At 51.1% G+C, this 18,454-nt stretch overlaps 1 protein-coding gene across 1 annotated transcript in view; it reads left to right on the forward strand.

The window, feature by feature from the left end:
• The window catches only part of Itga9 (integrin subunit alpha 9), a 111,825-nt gene extending 96,828 nt beyond the window's left edge, over positions 1-14,997 (forward strand). Inside the window, exons 21-28 of the mRNA XM_048334593.1 lie at positions 580-669; positions 820-928; positions 1,218-1,325; positions 6,793-6,918; positions 7,233-7,352; positions 10,196-10,297; positions 11,954-12,073; positions 14,701-14,997. Coding sequence (XP_048190550.1) covers positions 580-669; positions 820-928; positions 1,218-1,325; positions 6,793-6,918; positions 7,233-7,352; positions 10,196-10,297; positions 11,954-12,073; positions 14,701-14,799 — 874 coding nt within the window. The 3' untranslated portion in view covers positions 14,800-14,997. The remainder of the gene's footprint in view (positions 1-579; positions 670-819; positions 929-1,217; positions 1,326-6,792; positions 6,919-7,232; positions 7,353-10,195; positions 10,298-11,953; positions 12,074-14,700) is intronic.
• Positions 14,998-18,454: the final 3,457 nt, after the last annotated feature.

Genomic DNA, 18,454 nt, shown 5'->3' on the forward strand with positions numbered 1-18,454 from the left:
GATAAATACACACACACACACACACACACACACACACACACACACACACAGCCCAGCCCTGTTTTTCTCCTGCTACCACTGCTCTTTCCTTGGGCTAATCCCAATTTAGATGGAACTTTAATCAGTCAGTCAAGGGAAACTTGATCTTCCCTTCTCTACCTCCTTGCTCCTCCTTCCGCCATCTTCCTGCCTCCCAATCTGGGCATGAGCAGAGGGGCAGCACAAAGATGTATGGAGTCCGGGCTGACCTGGCTCTACCACCCCATCCCCAGGCTGAGATTCTGAGGATCACGGTTCAAAGCCAGCCTGGAAAGGAAAGTCTGTGAGACTCTTGTCTCCAGTGAACCACTCAAAATGCCGGAAGTGCAGCTGTGGCTCAAATGATAGAGCACTGGCCTTGAGTACAAAAGCTCAGGGACAGCGCCCAGGCCCTGAGGGCAAACAAAATAGTAAAAAAAACAACAATAACAACAACAATAATAATAATAGCAGCCTGGGAACACACAGGGTGGCGTGTGGAGGATGTCCGGATGGGGCTGCTGGCCGCCGGCTCACGTTCACTCTTCTTCCTGTCGCTAGTGGGAATGTGGAACGCACCGACGCCATTCATGACAACACCCTGGTACTGACGGTGCCCCTGCTGCATGAAGTGGACACATCGATGACTGGGTACGTCGCCCGGACCTTGGGCCCACGCAAGGCCCTGCTTCCAGAACACGAGTGGCTCTCTGGTGTCACCTGATGGACGGGGGTTCCCAGGATGGCGGGGCGCGGCCCTCGCCCGGGTGGGGCGCTAATGCGCCTGTGCTCCTCTTTCAGAATTGTGTCTCCCACGTCCTTCGTGTATGGAGAGTCTGTGGACACGTCCAACTTCGTTCAGCTGGGAGACCTGGACTGTCATTTCCAGACTCTCAACATCACCCTCCAGGTACCTGCCCCCTGCCCCCCAAAACCCCTCATGAGACCTAAGGCCCATTTCTTTATTATTATTAATATTACTTAGTCAGTCCTGGGACTTGAACTCTGGGCCTGGGCATTGAACTCTGTATCACTTTGAGCCACAGAGCACAAGAGCTCAGGGACAGCACCCCGGAGGTCCTGAGTTCAAGCCCCAGGACCATCCCCCCCCCCCAAAATTAATGAGTGGTTCCCTAGGCCATGACACAAGACGGTCTGTGCATTCCCCTGAAACTCGCCGTGTGTGCTTTGTCCTACAGGTCTATAATTCCGGCCCGAGCGTCCTCCCGGGCTCCTCTGTCAGCATCTCCTTGCCCAACCGTCTGTCCCCCGGCGGGGCAGAGGTATTTCAAGTCCAGGATGTGGTGGTGAGTCCCCCGTGCTCTTTTCCTCCATTCCTTCCGGCCACCTTAAGCGCTTCCTGCTTCCATGTGTTGCACCCAGCTTAACCACCCCACTGTGAGGCTCGGCGAACTGGGCTCAGCCTGCACTTGGGAGACCTGGAATGTCTACAGACTTCCCTACCAGGGTAGTTTGTTTCATGATAGAAGATTTCTTTACCCAGGTGCCGGTGGCTCACGCCTGTCATTCTAGCTACTCAGGAGGCTGGGATCTGAGGATCAAGGTTCAAATCTCAGTCTCCTGAGTAGCTAGGGTGACAGGTATGAGCCACTGGCACCTAACTTGAACTCAATTTTTATTAATGTATAGTTGCTTTTTTTCTTCCTTCCTTTATGTTCCTTCTTTCCTTCTTCCCTCCCTCCTTTCTTTCTTTCTCTCCTTCCTTCCTTCTTTCCTTCTTTCTCCTTCCTAGCCTCCTTCCTTCCTTTTTCCTTCCTTGCTTTCTTCCTCCTTCCTTCTTTCCTTTCTTGCTAGTCCCAGGTCTTGAACTCAGGGCCTGGGCGCTGTGCCTGAGCCTCTCTGTGCTCAAGGCTAGGGCTCTACCACTTGAGCCCCAGCGCCACTTCCAGCTTCCTTTGGGTTGTTTATTGGAGATAAGAGTCTCGTGGACTTTCCTGCCCCGGGCTGGCTTTGAACCTCGATCCTCCAGATCTCAGCCTCCTGAGTCGCTGGAGATGACAGGCATGAGCCACCACACCCTGCAAAGGTCATATTCTTTTCTAGGTGATGTCTTTGAGAAAAAGAAGGCTGATGTCTCACCCAACACTGAGAACACTAGGCCCTGAGTTCAAGCCTCCGTCATTACCAACACCCTCCCCCACCCCAGCCCCTACAAAAAGCTGCTAAGTAGTTGCCTGTCTCTAGACCAGAGCCCTGCTGGTGTAGAAACACACTGGGTCGTTATGAAGTCTGCAACAGGAAATTACATTGAGGATAAACAGAGCTCATCAGCCAGGGCCCAGAGAGACACATGGTTCTCATTTAACCCGCCAAGTTGAGGGCTCGTTATGTTATGTGCGCTCGGGAAACGCAGGCACAGGAAGTCGATTCCCTGACATGTGCTCCAAGTTTGTTCTGACCAGAAAAAGAAAAAAAAAAAAAAAGAAAGAAAGAAAAGATTCTCTTTCAGACACAGAGCAGCAGTTATCTCCCTGGCTGCCAGGAAGCTCACCTCATCTCCTTGCCTTTAATCATGGGGACTATAACCTGAAGCACATGGCAGGCCGCCCAGGAAGCCCTGGGAACCTTAGACCCCCATGGGGGAGGGGGGCGGCTTTTTCTGCCCGTGGCTTTGCTTACCCATCCAAAGCTGCGTGAAAGGTAAGACAGACCATGGAGGGCGCCGGCCTTGAGCAGAAAGAAAAGCTAAGGGACAGTACCCAGGTCCTGAGTTCAAGCCCTGATGCAATACACGCATGTATGCACACACACAAAAACCCAGAGAAATAACCCCATGAATCCTTGAACGCAGGGTAGACCAAACAGCTTTCTTCGTCTTGGAGGGGCCTCAGCTGGAGCTAGGTTTCGGCAGACCCCCATGGGGCCTCAGGCAGCTCTGTCTTGTGTCCCCCTGCCGCCCCCCAGCAGGGGGGCGGGTGGTGACGGGTGCATTTTATTATCCCAAACCAGCAGACCACTCCACTCCACTTCCCAAATGTCTCGGTATCTGCAGCAGGAAAAGCGTTCCCACATGCGCACCTGGTACTCAGGTAGCCCCGCTGCGGCTCACGTCTGGAAATCCTTTCAGGGTACATGAATTTGGGGGGCAAGGGAGCAGTGCCTCTTCGAATGAACTCTGCTTGCAAGGAGCTTGCACTCTTTGTGTGTGTGCGTGTGTGTGTGTGTGTCTGTGTGTGTGTGTGTGTGTGTCCTGTGTCTTGAACTCAGGGCCTGGGCTCTGTCCCTGGCTTCTTTTTGCTCAAGGCTAGCACTCTACCTCTTGAGCCACAGCGCCACTTCCGGCTTTTTCTGTGTCTTTGGTGCTGAGGAATCGAACCCAGGGCTTCATGCATGCCATGCGAGCACTCTACCACTAAGCCACATTCCCAGCCCACAGAGTCAGTTTTTCTTTTAATCATAGTAAATGAGCTGTCTGTATTTGCCCCTCTCTGGGTTTACAGAATTACCACCGACTGAAAGGAGTGGGGAGTTTAAGAATATTTGACTTAGGGTTTACTATTAAAACCCTATCATCCCTTTTGGCTTCCAGTCAATACAGAAGGAAAAAAAAACACTAAAAAAAAAAAAAAACCCTCACTAGGCATTCAAAGCAATTTATGTTTGATTTCACGTAAAATATGATATGAAAGACTAGGAAAATGAGAATGCAACTGTAGCTATAACTCACCTTTTGCTGAACGGAAAAAAAAATATGCGGCTTTATTGTCTATTATTCTACTTGCAAATATGTTGAATCAGGCCTAAGTAACAAATTGGTATCATCTCGCAGGACTTTTAGAGCTAACTATTTTTATGGTGTGTGTTGGGGCTTGAACTCAAGACTTCACACTTCCACTTCACTTTCTGCCTCTTTGAGCTCCACTTCCAGCTTTTCAGGTGGCTCACTGGAAATAACGAGTCTCATACACTTTCCTGCCCGGGCTGGCTTTGAACCGCCATCCTCAGATCTCAGCCTCCCGAGCAGCTAGGGTGACAGACATGGGCCACCAGGACCTGGCGTGACTCCTGATTTTCGTTTCGAAGTTCACTGTCGTTACTGTCGCTGCAGCCTGTTGTGGGGAACCGAATGGGAAGGCATTCGATGGGAAGGGGGGGTCGGATTAGTGGATTCAGCCCCCAAAGCTGCTTGGGCCTCCCGACCTCAGAGGGCGTGCGAACAGAGAGGAGTGGGGCAGCAAGTCAGGAGAGGGGGTGCCGGTTCTCTGTTTACCCAGTTGTCATCTTCTGCGCTGATGTAACATGATCTGGAGAAGCAGCGGGTTAGGGGGATGTCGCCCAGCCCAGAGAGGCCACGGTGAACAGAGGGGGTACTGGAATTAACTAGAAACACATGTGCTCCCACCAGAAGCCGTGGCCCCCTGCATCCAAGCCAGCGCCCCCTTGGCTTTCCCATCTAGCTTCTCACCCGAGAGCTGTGGCAAAGACAACGCCAGTTTCATCTTCCATTTCCCTGTCATTGGCTGTATGCCTTGGGTGTAAGGAGATGGAGCCCGTGACCTCCAAGTGACCTTCTCCCTTCCGGAATCCCCCAGCTAGCTGACACAAGGCTTGAGCTGATGCCCCCTGGAAGCCAGGCAGGCTGTCAGCATCTCCACATCCAGTGAGGCTGTCATCCTCGTGACTCAGGAGGCTGAGATCTGAAGATCACAGTTCAAAGCCAGCCCAGCCTGTGAGACTCTTATCGCCAGTGAACCAGCGGAAATGGCTCACTGGGGCAGAGCGCTGGCCTTGAGCTGGGAAGCTCAAGGACAGCGTCCAGGCTCTGAGTTCAACACCCCCCACACCCACCAGAACCAGCACGCGCACACACACACACACACACATCAGATGGATGCTGGTGGTTCATGCCTGTAACCGTAGTAGCATTCCAGCCCCAAGTTCAAGCCCCGCCATGAATGCATATATAGCTGTGTCAATATAGATACAGATAGCTGTGTATGTATAAATGTGTGCTTATTTATATGTATGCAACATATACAGGAAATTTATACTGTGTCCATTGCTATATGTACTAATTTATAATAACATACATTATATGTTTATACAACATATATAGGATATAGTTATACGATATATTTGATATATGAGGTACCCATTGATTTTATATATATATATATATATATATATATATGAGGTCAGTATCTCTATATACAAGTATCCTAGTATCTATCTATATCTAAATATTAATGGACACCAATGGCTCACACCTGTAACCTAGCTAGTTAGGCATATGTAGATAGGTAGAGATAGACAGAGAGATAGATCTAGATATATCTACATATAGAGAGAGATATAGATATAGATAGATGATAGATATAGCTAGATAGATCTATCAATATATAAATATCTAGATGTAGATAGACAGATGATAGATAGATAGATAGATAGATAGATAGATAGATAGATAGATGCCAGTGGCTCACACCTGTCACCCTAGTTAGGGGCTGAGGTTGTTCAAAGCCAGCTCAAGGAGACAAGTCCAAGAGACTCTTCAGTTCAGTTAACCAGCAGTCCACAAGGGCCGGGGTGCCTCCCGCAGTTGGTAGACTAATAGTAACACACACCCGGGGTAACAGTTAGGCCTTAGTTGGTGAGAATAACTGGCTTGGTCAGCCTGCTACCAACCATGAGCCCCACTTTACCTTCAAATCCAGTAAACCACGAAGCAGGTCTCTCGGATCTGTCTGCCCCAGGGCCGGCTTCATTCGAATCACGATCCTCAGATCGCAGCCTCGGGAGTGGCGAGGAGGAGGGGCCTGAGCCACCAGTGCCCGGCCTGACGGGAATCCTCGGGTTCTTATGTGCCCTAAAACCACCAACATTTCTTCACTTTCCACTTGCACGCAGTGTTCTCTCTGGGGTCTGGGTGATGGGAAAGGATAAAAGCCTGCAGAAAACATTTCTTGGGGGCTGCGAATGTGGTTTAGTGGTAGAGTGCTTGCCTAGCATGCATGAAGCCCTGGGTTCCATTCCTTGGTACCACATACACAGAAAAAGCTGTGAGTGGCGCTGTGGCTCAAGTGGCAGAGTGCTAGCCTTGAGCAAAAAGAAGCTCAGGGACAGTGCTCAGGCCCTGAGTTCAAGCCCCAGGATTGGCAAAAAAAAAAAAAAAATCACACAAAGGATTTATTTCATCATGCTCTGCAGTCTCTCATAATTTCACAAATTATTTTATTTGAATCTGTCATTGGTACTGTACATAGTTCAGGATATATATTCTTCCATTTGTCTCATTTATTGAACATTTGTAACTGTGTGTGTGTGTGTGTGTGTGTGTGTGTGTGTGTGTTTGTCCATCTGTCTGTCTGTCTGTAGTGCCATCATGGGACTTGAACTCAGGGCCTCATGCTCTGTCTTGCTTTTTTGCTTGTGCGCTACCACTTGAGCCACAGCTCCACTTTGGGCTTTTTGCTGGTCCATTGGAGGTGCATAAGAGTCTCACAGACTTTCCTGCCCAGGTTGACTTGGAACCTCCGTCTTCCAGATTCCAGCCTCCTGGGTAGCTGGGATGACAGATGCGAACCAGGGAGCCACTGGCAAAGCAGGAGAATAGTTAGGGGACGAGTTCCAAAGAAGACATTGCTCTTCAGGATGGACTTTGATCTCTTTATCCACACACGGCGGAAGCAGCAGGGTGACAATTCAGCGTGCCCATTTCGATCTCTCCTGCGTCTCGAAGGATCTCCTGTTCCCTTCTCTCCAGCCCCGCTCCTCTCCCCACACGCCCTCACAAGACCTTTATTTGATTTTCAGGTGGCCCAGGAGAAGGGAACCTGTTCCTTCCAGAGGAACCCGAGCCCCTGTGTCACCCCTCAGGAACAGGAGAGCATCTTCCACACCATCTTTGCCTTCTTCGCCAAGTCTGGGAGAAAAGTGTTGGTAAGAGTTTCTTCTCTAATTCCTAGAGATGAGAAGCCAGGTTGCCACTTGGTACTTCCTTCCCCGGGCTGGCTTTGAACCACAATCCTCCAAATCTCAGCCTCCTGAGTCGCTAGTATGACAGGCACACCAAGCCAAAAATTTCTATTTCTTTTGGTAGTGTGTGTTAGGTTTTCTTTCCTGCCCGGGCTGGCTTTGAACCGCGATCCTCAGATCTCAGCTTGAGTAGCTGGAATGGCAGGCGGGAGCCACCAGCGCCCGGCTCTCTGTTTCTTTTTAATGCCATTGAACTGTTGTCTGCTTTCTCTTCTCAGGACTGTGAAAAGCCGGGGATTTCTTGCCTCACGATGCATTGCAACCTGAGTGCCCTCGCCCGGGAAGAAGGCCGCGCGATAGAGATCTACACGCTTCTGAACACGGAAATCCTGAAAAAGGTGAGTCTGAGAACACGCCTCCCACAAGCACTTCCCTTCGGAGGAGCACCCACGGCAAATGCCTGCCATCCCAGCCACCCAAGAGAATTGAGAGCTAAGGAGCGCGGTTCAAAGCCAGCCCAGACAGGAAAATCCGTGCGACTCTGATCTCCACGGAACCATCAGAAAGCTAGAAGCAGGGCTGGGAAGGTGGCTTTGTGGTAGAGTGCTCGCCTAGCATGCATGAAGCCCTGGGTTTGATTCCTCAGCACCACGTACACAGAAATGCCGGAAGTGGCGCTGTGGCTCAAGTGGTAGAGTGCTAGCCTTGAGCAAAAGAAGTTCAGGGACAGTGCTCAGGCCCTGAGTTCAAGCCCCAGGACTGGCAAAAAAAAAAAAGCTAAAAGCAGAGCTGTAGCTCAAATAAATGGCAGAACGCCAGCCTTAAGTGGAAAAGTCAAGTGAGGCCCTGAGGTTCGAGTGCAAGCCACAGCGCTGTTACCAAAAATGAAGAAGGAGGAGGAAGGAAGAAGGAGACAGAGGTAGAGGAGGAAAAGGAGGAGGAGGAGGAAGAGGAGGAGGAGGAGGAGGAGGAGGAGGAGGAGGAGGAAGAGGAGGAGGAGGAAGAGAAAGAGGGGGAGGAGGAAGAAGAGGAAGGGGACGGAGGGATGGAGGGAGGAAGGAGGAAGGAAGGAGGAAGGAAGGAAGGAAGGAAGGAAGGAAGGAAGGAAGGAAGGAAGGAAGGAAGGAAGGAAGGAAGGAAGGAAGGAAGAGGAAGAACTTCTTTGTACAGCACTCCTCCTCCAGCTGTTCTGGCTTGGTTTCTTTGATTTTGCTTTGCTTTCTCTGACTTTGGCTTGCTCTTGCGGTTGTTTGAGACTGGCCTGAACACTCTCCGTCCTGCAGTCTCAGCCTCCCTGGATGCCGGGGTGGCAGGTGTCTGCTCCTGTCCTCAGCTCGGCTGCCCCTCGTAAGCCTTTTCTGCCGCGCGCCCTCGCTCGTGTGTGGCCGGGGGCTCTGCAGCCGCACCTGGGGGTTTACTACCCCTGTGGGGGCCTGGATTCCACCCAGATGGGCCTGGGAGCCGCCATCCTCTTTTTCATGAGCTCTCCGGCTGTTTTATTTGCACCTTTATGTCGCTGGTGCTTTCTTTAGTTGGCGTCAGGATTGCCCAGAGACCACATCGAAAATACAGAATCCTTCAGTCGCCTTCGACTCCTCTGTCAGATTTCTTTTCACTTTTTTTTTATTAATTAAATTTTGTTGTCAATAATAGGGCAGTGAGTACATTTCTTGTGATATCTTACACCCTCGTTTTGCTTTCCCTTCCCTAGATCAGGTAGGCATATATACAATACCCAGTGTACCAAAAACATATACAGTAGCCACGTGGCTTACGCTAAAGGAAATTTACCTAAATTCACTTTAAATATAACATCAACAATAGAGTTTGTTTATCCTTGTCTTATATGATCATATATACATAGCTGTTGAGCTATTGTGATCCACTGAGAGGTCTATTTTAGACCTTTTTATGTTGAGTAGTTGTTTGGTTTTAGATACATAATGTAAGGTCGCTGACCCAAACCTGTGGAAATACCATTTGACAAGAAGTTTTTCGTTTCGCAGACCTGGTCTCTACTGTTCCCCCCCCCCCCGCCCCCCCCATACCTCCACTCTAACAGCCATATATCAAGGAGATCATGCCCCTTTGTTCTCTGTGTTCTAGGCTTGTCTCGCTCAACATTATTTGTTCAAGTTCCACTCTGTCAGATTTTTAACAGGCTCCTGGCTGATGCCAACTCCGCTGGTCTAGGAAGTGTGGTTTTTGTTTATTTTATTTAATTATTATTATTTTATTTGCCAGTCCTGATTCAGGTCTAGCTGCTGTCCCTGAGCTCTTTTGATCAAGGCTAGCACTCTACCACTTGAGCCACAGCGCCACTTCCAGTTTTCTGCTGGTTCATTGGAGATAAGAGTCTCATGGATTTCCCTGCCCAGGCTGACTTTGAACCACAATCCTCAGATCTCAGCCTCCTGAGTAGCTGGGATGACAGGCGTGAGCCACCGTTGCCTGGTTTGCTTTTCTTCTTTTCTAGCAAAAAGAAAAAGTCCAGGCTCCTTAGCAAAGCCTGCAAGGAAGCAGAGGTCAAAGCAAGGCTTCCATTGTATCTAGGGCTGAAGCACAATGATCAGTCATCCTGACACCAGTGGGAGGCTGCCTCCTCCTCCTCCTCCTCCTCCTCCTCCTCCTCCTCCTCCTCCCCCCACCCCTCCTTGAAGGAACTGAGCCCAGATGGCCCTGGGGCGTCACAGCTCCCCTGAGACCAGGAACATGGCCAGACCCTTGGTGGGTTGGCCGGGGCCTCAAGCTCTGTGTTTATTTTCCATCTGACCTCAGAGCTGCCCGGGCCTAGGGAATTGGAGGGTCTGATTGTTTTGACCTTCACAAGTTCACATCTGAAATGGAGCATCTGATTTATTATTTTTCCATCTTGATTTATTTTTCTTTCTTTAAAAAAAAAAAAATCTGTCCTGGGGCTTGAACTCAGGGCCTGGGTGCTGTCCCTGAGCTCTTTCACTCAAGGCTGGCGCTCTACCACTTTGAGCCACAGCGGCACTTCCGGTTTTCTGCTGGTTCATTGGAGATAAGTCTCATGGATTTTCCTGCCTGGGCTGGCTTTGAACCGTGATCCTCAGATCTCAGCCTCCTGAGCAGCTGGGCTGACTAACGTGAGGCATGACTCCTATCCATGATGAAATCCTCCTCAGATCTACTTGGGCTCTTGGGAGTTCTGTCCTGCCTTGGTGTCTGTCAGGGAAAAGCCATTGCCACGGTCACTAAGTTGTGTTGTCTGCCACAGGATAGTTCCTCCGTCATCCAGTTCATGGCTCGAGCTCGCGTGAAAGTGGAGCCCTCCTTACGGGTGGTGGAAATCGCCCACGGCAACCCGGAAGAAATGATGGTGAGTCCTGGAAATGATTCGCGGGTGAGGTGCTTCCTGTGCAGGTGGAAACGTGTAGGGGGTGGAACTGGGGGTGCAGGAAGATGGACGTGGGGTGAGGCTGAGTCGTCTCACGTCCTCCCAAACACCATTTCCTGCCCACGGCTGTGCGGAAATGGTTCTCATCATCAAGACTGGAGGCATGGCTCAGAGAGTGGAGTACCAAGTGTAAGTGAGCAAGCGTGAGGACCTGAATTCAAGCCCTGATGCACGCACACACACACACACACACACACACGCACATACACGCAGAGACGGAACACGCATTCCACAGAAGTGGCAAGGGCATTCTTGACAGTTTGCCAAAGTCAACAGTGGTGGCTTCCCCATCTCTATAGCCACAAACCCAGACCTCTCGAGAGTCTGCTGTGCTGGAATGTGAATCCAGGCGTCCTCTGAGGTCACGTGGGTGAGCCGAGCGTGGACCCCACACTGAGCCCCGCTGGGTGGGCGTACTGCCAGGCCCCATCTGCCCCCAGGCCCTTCCCAGCCTCCCCATCTCACAAGGGAAGGAGCCCAGAGGAGCCCCAGCTGCCCACCACGCTGGCCCCTCCCGGCCATGTCTGTCCTCTGGGCCTAAGACCATTTGGATGCCGGGGAGTAGATTCTGAATTCAGGGAGATGATTGGATTCCCACCACCAACCCAAAGAGAAGCCGGGCTCTGTGGCTCACACCTGTCATCCTGTCTACGCAGGAGGCTGAGATCTGAGGATCGTGGTTCAAAACCAGCCCAGGCAGAAATGCCCATCAGACTCTTATTAGCTAGACACACACACACACACACACACACACACACACACACACAGCCAGACATGGTGCTGTGGCTCAAGTGGTAGCATGCTAGCCTTGAGCAAAAGAAGCTCAGGGACAGCGCCCAGGCCCTGAGTTCAAGCCCCAGGACCCACACAAAAATAAAAGACAAGGACCTTCCAACGAGAGAGCAGGTGCTCCAAGAAGATGGAGGCGTTGTGTGTTTGTGTGTGTGTGTGTGCGTGTGTGTGTACATGTGTCTGCCCACCAGTTCTGGGGCTTTTTCACTGCATATTGGCACTCTACCACTTGAGCCACACCTCCATTTACAGCTCCTTGCCAGTTAGTTGGAGATCAGAGCCTCTCAGATCTGTCTACCCAGGTTGGCTTCAAACCATGGTCCTCAGATCTCTGCCGCCTGATCTCAGCTAGGATGACAGGCGTGAGCCTCTGGACCACAGCGCAAGGCTAGTGTCCTCGTGTCCCGGACGGCAATGATGAACTTGGATGGTGCCGTGGTACATTAGCTTGGGCAGCAGAGAGCACAGTAGATGCTCAGAATTCTGTACAACCGCCGGGCACCATTGGCTCACGCTCTGTCATCCTCGTTACTCAGGAGGCTGACATCTGGAGGATCTTAGTTCAAATCCAGCCCTGGCAGCAAAGTCCGTGAGACTCTTATCTCCAAGGAACCACCCGAAAACTGAAAGTGGCGCTGTGGCTCAGGTGGTAGAGCGCTAGCCTTGAGTGAAAGAAGCTCAGGGACAGCGCCCAGGCCCTGAGTTCAAACCCCAGGACTGGCAAAACAAAAACAACAACAAAAATCCTCAGGTTTCCAGCACTGCTATTCTGTGTTCGCTTCCTAGGTCGTCTTCGAGGCCCTGCACAACCTGGAGCCGCGGGGCTACGTGGTGGGCTGGATCATCGCCATCAGCTTGCTGGCCGGCGTCCTCATTTTCCTGCTGCTGGCTGTGCTGCTCTGGAAGGTGAGCCGGCTGGATCTCGGTCCCTGCGGCCTCGGCCCACCTCGGGCGTCCAGGATGGGTGGACAGTCCATTGCAGACCCCTCCCTGCACGCTGCAAATGCAGGGCATGGCACGGCCCCCTTCCGCCTGGGAGTGGAATTGTGTTTTGTTTTGTGCCAGTCCTGGGGCTTGAACTTGGGGCCTGAGAATTGTCCCTGAGCTTCTTTTGCTCAAGGCTAGCACTCTGCCACGTGAGCCACAGTGCCACTTCCGGCTCTTCCTGAGTAGTCTCAGGATTTGCCTTCCGTGGCTTCAAAACATGATCCTCCAGGTCGCAGCCTCCTGAGATACATAGGATGACAGGCGTGAGCCACTGGCGCCCGGCTCTCCTCTTCTTTTAAATTATGTCCCAAATTGCTTAACCCATAGGCTGAGTGCTGGTGGCTCGCGCCTGTCATCCCAGCTACTCAGGAGGTTGAGATCTGAGGATCGTGGTTCAAAGCCAGCCCTGGCAGGAAAGTCCATGAGACGCTCATCTCAATGAACCAACCAACCAACCAACAAAAACCCTGAAAGTAGAGCTGTGCTTCAAGTGGTAGAGCACCAGGCATGAAGGGGAAAAAAAGCTCAGGGACAGCGCCCAGGTCCTGAGTTCAAGCCCCAGGATGGGCATTAAAAAAAAAGACCTTTCATGGTAAGCGAATGCCTTGTCTAGATCTGAACTCCCTCCCTGTGCGCTCAGCCATCTTCCCTGGCCCCACACCCTGTACCCCCAACCCCTGCCTCCATCAGCCCCTCTTTAGAAGGCCCCCGAACCCCCCATGCCAAGCTCTCCGACGCCTGGCAATCGCGGGACCTCGCTCGCTCCCACACAGAATCGAATCCACACCGTGGGGCCCCAGCCCCTTCTCTGAGCGCTGCAATGAATCCCCGCTGGCCGCAGCCACGGTTATTTAAACCTGACAGGCAAGGCTGCCTAGAGCTTGCCAAGCCGCCAGGCGGGAAGAAATCCTTGAAACCTGACACTCTTTCCAGGGAGACATGAAATAAAATAAAATCTCATCCCCCAATGAGTTCCCTCTCCTTTCCTTCAGCTTCTGACTGGGCCTGAAGACAAACTGGGCCTGGGGTCTTTCAAAGACCGATAGCTCCCGCCTGTCACCCTAGCTACTCAGGAGGCTGAGATCTGAGGATCACGGTTCAAAGCCACCCGGGGTAGAAGAGTCCGTGAGACTCATATCTCCAATGAACCACCAGGAAACCGGAAGTGGCGCTGCAGCTCAGAGTGGTAGAGCACCAGCCTTGAATGGAAAAGCTAAGGAACTGTGTCTGGGCCCTAAGTTCAAGCCCCAGTTCTGGCAAAAAAGAAAGAAAGAAGGAAGGAACGTCAAGAGGGAGAAGGGAGGGAGGAAGTACAATATTATTTTGACATAGGCATCACCAGACCAGCACCTTTGTGTCAACTTATTTCCAATCCCCATTCAAAAGACCTTTATCTTTCAGCTGTCAGAGGAAAAAAAAAAAAGAGAGAAATCTAATTCCTTTAGCATACGGCCCTCTATTGCCATCTGTCGGGACACAGTGGTAATACATGTATTCGTCTCATGGGAGCAACATCCGGTGTGCGGGGTACAAACCTGCACCTCTGTGCTCGGCCGTCCTGGGCCATGACAGTGCATTGTGGGGATTAATTTTATTTTGCTTTATTTGCCCGTGATGGGACTTGAACTCGGGGCCTGGGCACTGACCCTGAGCTCCTTTTGCTCAAGGCTGGCACTCTACCACTTGAACCACAGCACCACTTCCAGTTTTCAGGTGGTTCATTGGAGATCAGAGCCTCACACTTTCTTGCGCAGGCTGGCTTTGAACCGCGATCCTCAGATCTCAGCCTCCTGAGTAGCTAGGATGACAGGCGTGAGCCTTCAGCTCCTGGCATAGAGGGCATTATTTTTTAAGACCTGCTCTTTGGATTCAAAAGCAGACAAATGGGGCTGGGGATATAGCCTAGTGGCAAGAGTGCCTGCCTCGGATACACGAGGCCCTAGGTTCGATTCCCCAGCACCACATATACAGAAAACGGCCAGAAGTGGCGCTGTGGCTCAAGTGGCAGAGTGCTAGCCTTGAGCGGGAAGAAGCCAGGGACAGTGCTCAGGCCCTGAGTCCAAGGCCCAGGACTGGCCAAAAAAAAAAAAAAAGCAGACAAATGTACTGTCATGGCAGCATAACCAGCCATTCTGGAGATCTCATGCAGTGTGATCGAGACCCTGGTTGGTGGCTCAGGAGGGCGAACTCTGGAAGATCGCAGTTCAAACACAGCCTAGGGCAGAAAAACCCAAGAGACGCTTACCTCCAGTGAACCATCAGAAAACAGGAAGTGCCATTCTATATGCCTCAAAGTGGTAGAGTGCTAGCCTTGAACCAAAGAAGCTCAGGGACAGTGTCCATGCTGTGAGTTCAAGACCCATGACCAATAAAAACAAAGAAAACTAAGGGACACTGCATAGGCCCTGAGTTCAGGCTCCATTTTTAACACACATACACACACACACACACACACACACACACACACACACACCTGACACCTTGATTCAAAGCGATCCTCTCTCCAACACCACTAACCCAGCCCTGGCTTCTTTCCTATCTCGCAGCTGGGCTTCTTTCGCCGAAGGTACAAAGAAATCATCGAAGCGGAGAAGAACCGGAAAGAAAACGAAGATGGCTGGGACTGGGCGCAGAAGAACCAGTGACCTGCCTGGTGTCCTCTGTCACATGATGGGCGGTCACCCGCCTCTGGCCCTTCATCGTTTGTATCTTCCATATTTGGAAGAAAAGGAAATCTTCTCCAGATTTTTCGGAGGCCCCACTGATGCTGTGTTTTTTTCTCCTCCTCCTCCTCCTCCTCCTCCTCCTCCTCCTCCTCCTCCTCCTCCTCCTCCTCCTCCTCCTCTTCCACATGACTGGCCACCACCACCACCATGACCACCACCACCTACCACCCACCATCTCCTTCTTCAAGATGAACTCTCGGGATGTGAGCGTCAAGAAAGAGCCGAGCGATATTTATGAATGAAAAAAAACAACAACACAAAAAAAAACCTTGCATGGTCAACCCTCAGGGGAAAACGGTTAACCTAAAAGCCTTTTTATATAGATTATATATATATATATTATGTCTTTATATTTGTACCGATGTTTTATGAGTTCTATTAAATAGTTATATGAATTCACTCAAGCACTGAAACCCCTTGTCCCCCCTCCCCACAAATCTGGGAATGACCCGGTAGGACTCATATGCAATTTTTTTTTAAAGCAATAAGAACATTGTTGTCTGTGGAAAGCTTATCCTTGACAAACAAACAAGAAAGACTTGCAGCTGCAGGCTGGTAGCTCACCCCTGTCGCCCTAGCTCCTTGGCAGGCTGAGCTGTGAGGATCACAGGTTTGAAGTCAGCCCTTGGTGGACAAATCCCAGAGACTCTTTATTGCCAACGAACCATCAAAAGATTTTAAAAAAAGTTGGAAGGAGCAGTTGGCTCACGTGGTGCAACACCAGCGGTGAACAACACCCAAGTTCAAGTCCCAGTACCGGCACGTCCCCCCCCCCAAAAAAAAAGACTTGCAGATTATAATAAATGGAAGACACTTCAAGGAAAGGCTCTACCACATAGCAGCCCTGCATAGGCAAACAATGGATTCCACAAAGACCTGGAGTCAAACTCTGAGGAGTCACGTGCTGAAGAATGACAGGTGCTTTCTCCACATGCCTTTTGGGGAAAGAAAGTTCTGGCAGTCGTTTGGAAGGGAAACCTGCATCCCTCCTGAGTGTTTTCTGCCTCAACTTCCCCAGCCAACATCTCTCCTTCTGCTCCATGTTGGGCAGGCAGAGGCCCCGGGCCAGTGCTGAGGAAAACATCTGGCACACAGCTGCATGGCATCTCCACAAAGCCCCCTCCCCGCAAGCAGCCACGAGACTCGGTGCTTACAGCTTTGTTTCCCAGGGACAACCTTCAACCTGTGTGCCTTTTTTTTGGGGGGGGGGGTCCTCAGGTCCCCCCCCCCCACGATCCTGTTGGCTTACCCAAGATGGACAGCACAGGGAGGCGGTGGCCAGTCATGTTTCAGAAGATGTCCTGCAGGGGCGAGCTTGGAGCCGGTGTCGCCTCCAGCCTTCTGGAAGGCCAGGCTCTGCCTCAGTGGTCCCAAGCTGGGCAGGCTCAAGTTGGACACAGACCACACACCGGTGCTCATTCCTTTAGTCATTCCTGACTGAAGTCCTCTCAGGCTCCACCAGATCTTGGAATAAGGATTTTTTTTTTCCTTACAGAGCCTCTCTTACTTGAGGCAAATGCACCCGAAAGGTGTGGAACTCGGGATGGAAAAAAATAAATCATGAGTGCAAGGCACTGCACACCTGGCACAGAGAGGCATGTGTGTGACTTCTGGAATCTTCTTACACGGATGACGCAGTTGTATGAAAATGAAAGCCAGCCCGTTCCCCCCATTCCTGTGAACCCAGCAGCAAAATCAGGAACCAAGAGGGCTACAGCCCCAAGGAAGGTTTTCCAGTTTCCATGTGGCAATGAGAGGTACCAGAGCAACACGATGTGTGCCAGGAGTTCACGCCTGTCCTCCCAGCGGCTCAGGAGGCAGAGATCACAGATCCAAGCCAGCCCGGAATGGAAAAGTCTTCAAGACTCTTCTCTCCAATGAAGCCATTCAAAAGCTGCACATGGAGGTGTGGTTCAAGTGGTAGAGCGCCAGCCTTGAGTGAAAAAGCTACAGGACAAACACCAAGGCCCCAAGTTCAAGCCCCAGTACTTGCACACACACACACACACACACACACACACACACACGCATTAAGAAATATCATTTGAGGGATGAGCTGGCAATGAAGCTCAGGCCCCGAGTGGGTGATATTCTAGGTTTGATTTCCCAGGATCACAAAATAAATAAGTGCATACATGAAATTATTCTTTAGGGGAAAATGTTGGGGTTTTTTTGGGGGGTGGGCCTAGGCAGAAAAGTGGCCATCATTTCAGAAATCCTCCAAAATTTTGTTTTCATCAATGGACTCCTACGATTCACAGTGGAGAGGATTGTTCTGGAATAGCCAGTGGCTGTGGCGAATTGAGTCGAAATGTCTGGGGTTTTCTCAGCACACGAAAGGGTTAATTCATGAACAGCTTTCCCCTCCCCACGGGGGTGAAATGGATTATTATTATTAGCACAATGATGGTGATTTCAGGTTCTGTTCGGGTGTGTTTTGTTTCGAGTTCGGATCTGCACGGAATGACTGGCAAGAGTGGGTTGGTTTGTTTGGTTTTGTTTTTTTTTTTAACTTTTAGGGGTGACTCGTTTGCATGGTGAGCACCCCTGTTCCATGGGCTTCTAGAAATCTGCGAAGATGTCTTTGTGCCCACCCGGGGAGGGAGATTCCTTGAGGTAAAGCTTGTCAACTTGTCAGTGGTCACTTCTCCTTCGGTCACACTGTGTGGGAAATGCCAGGTTTACAAAAATAAAAATAAAAATAAAATACGTATTTCGCAATAAAAGAAACAGCTGCAAATGACTCCAGTGTTTGTATCCTTTTCTACAAGTCCAGCTAGCACAACGATCAGAGCTCCATTCATGTGGCCATTCTTTGCCTGGACCTCTATCTGGGGTCTATGCGCTTATATTTACAGATACTGTGTTTTTGCTCTAATAAAAAAGAAACACTTTTGTGCCTGTACTGGGACTTGAACTCAGGACCTTGTACTTTTTTTTTTTTTTTTGCCAATCCAGGGGCTTGAACTCAGGGCCTGGGCACTGTGTCTGAGCTTGTTTTGCTCAAGGCTAGCGTTCTACTACCCCTTGAGTCACACAGCACCACATCTGGTTTTCTGGGGGTTTGTTGCAGATGAGAGTCTCACGGACTTTCCCGCCCCGGGCTGGCTTCGAACCGCGATCCTCCAGATCTCCTCAGCCACCTGAGGAGCTGGGATGACCGGCCTGAGCCATGCCTGGCCTACATCCTCCCCAGCCTGAGGAAGGCAGGACTTCACCACACCAACCAGGCCAACCAGGGGGGTCCTGAGGCTGCTTCCCCCCCCCCCCACTCACACCCATTGGTGGGGACCTGGGATTTGAGGGTGTCTCTAGGGCTGTGAGGGAGGAGGAGAGACAGCCAGGAAGCGGGTCGAATCCATGTGTGATGGGGGAAGCTGGGCTCCTGACTCCCGGGTGAACAAACACAGGCACTGAAACCAAGGGGGAGAATCTCCCCGGGCGGGAGGTTTGGGGGTTTGAGTCACCCCCTGGCTTTCCTCCCACTCTCCCGGGTCAAGCCGCCTCAGCCCAGGCAGTTAGGAGAGTCTGGGGTTCGATGCCAACCGAGACCCCGTCCTTGCTCAAGTGGGGC

This window comes from Perognathus longimembris, chromosome 26 (assembly GCF_023159225.1).
Source record: "Perognathus longimembris pacificus isolate PPM17 chromosome 26, ASM2315922v1, whole genome shotgun sequence".
Taxonomy (NCBI): Eukaryota; Metazoa; Chordata; class Mammalia; order Rodentia; family Heteromyidae; genus Perognathus; species Perognathus longimembris.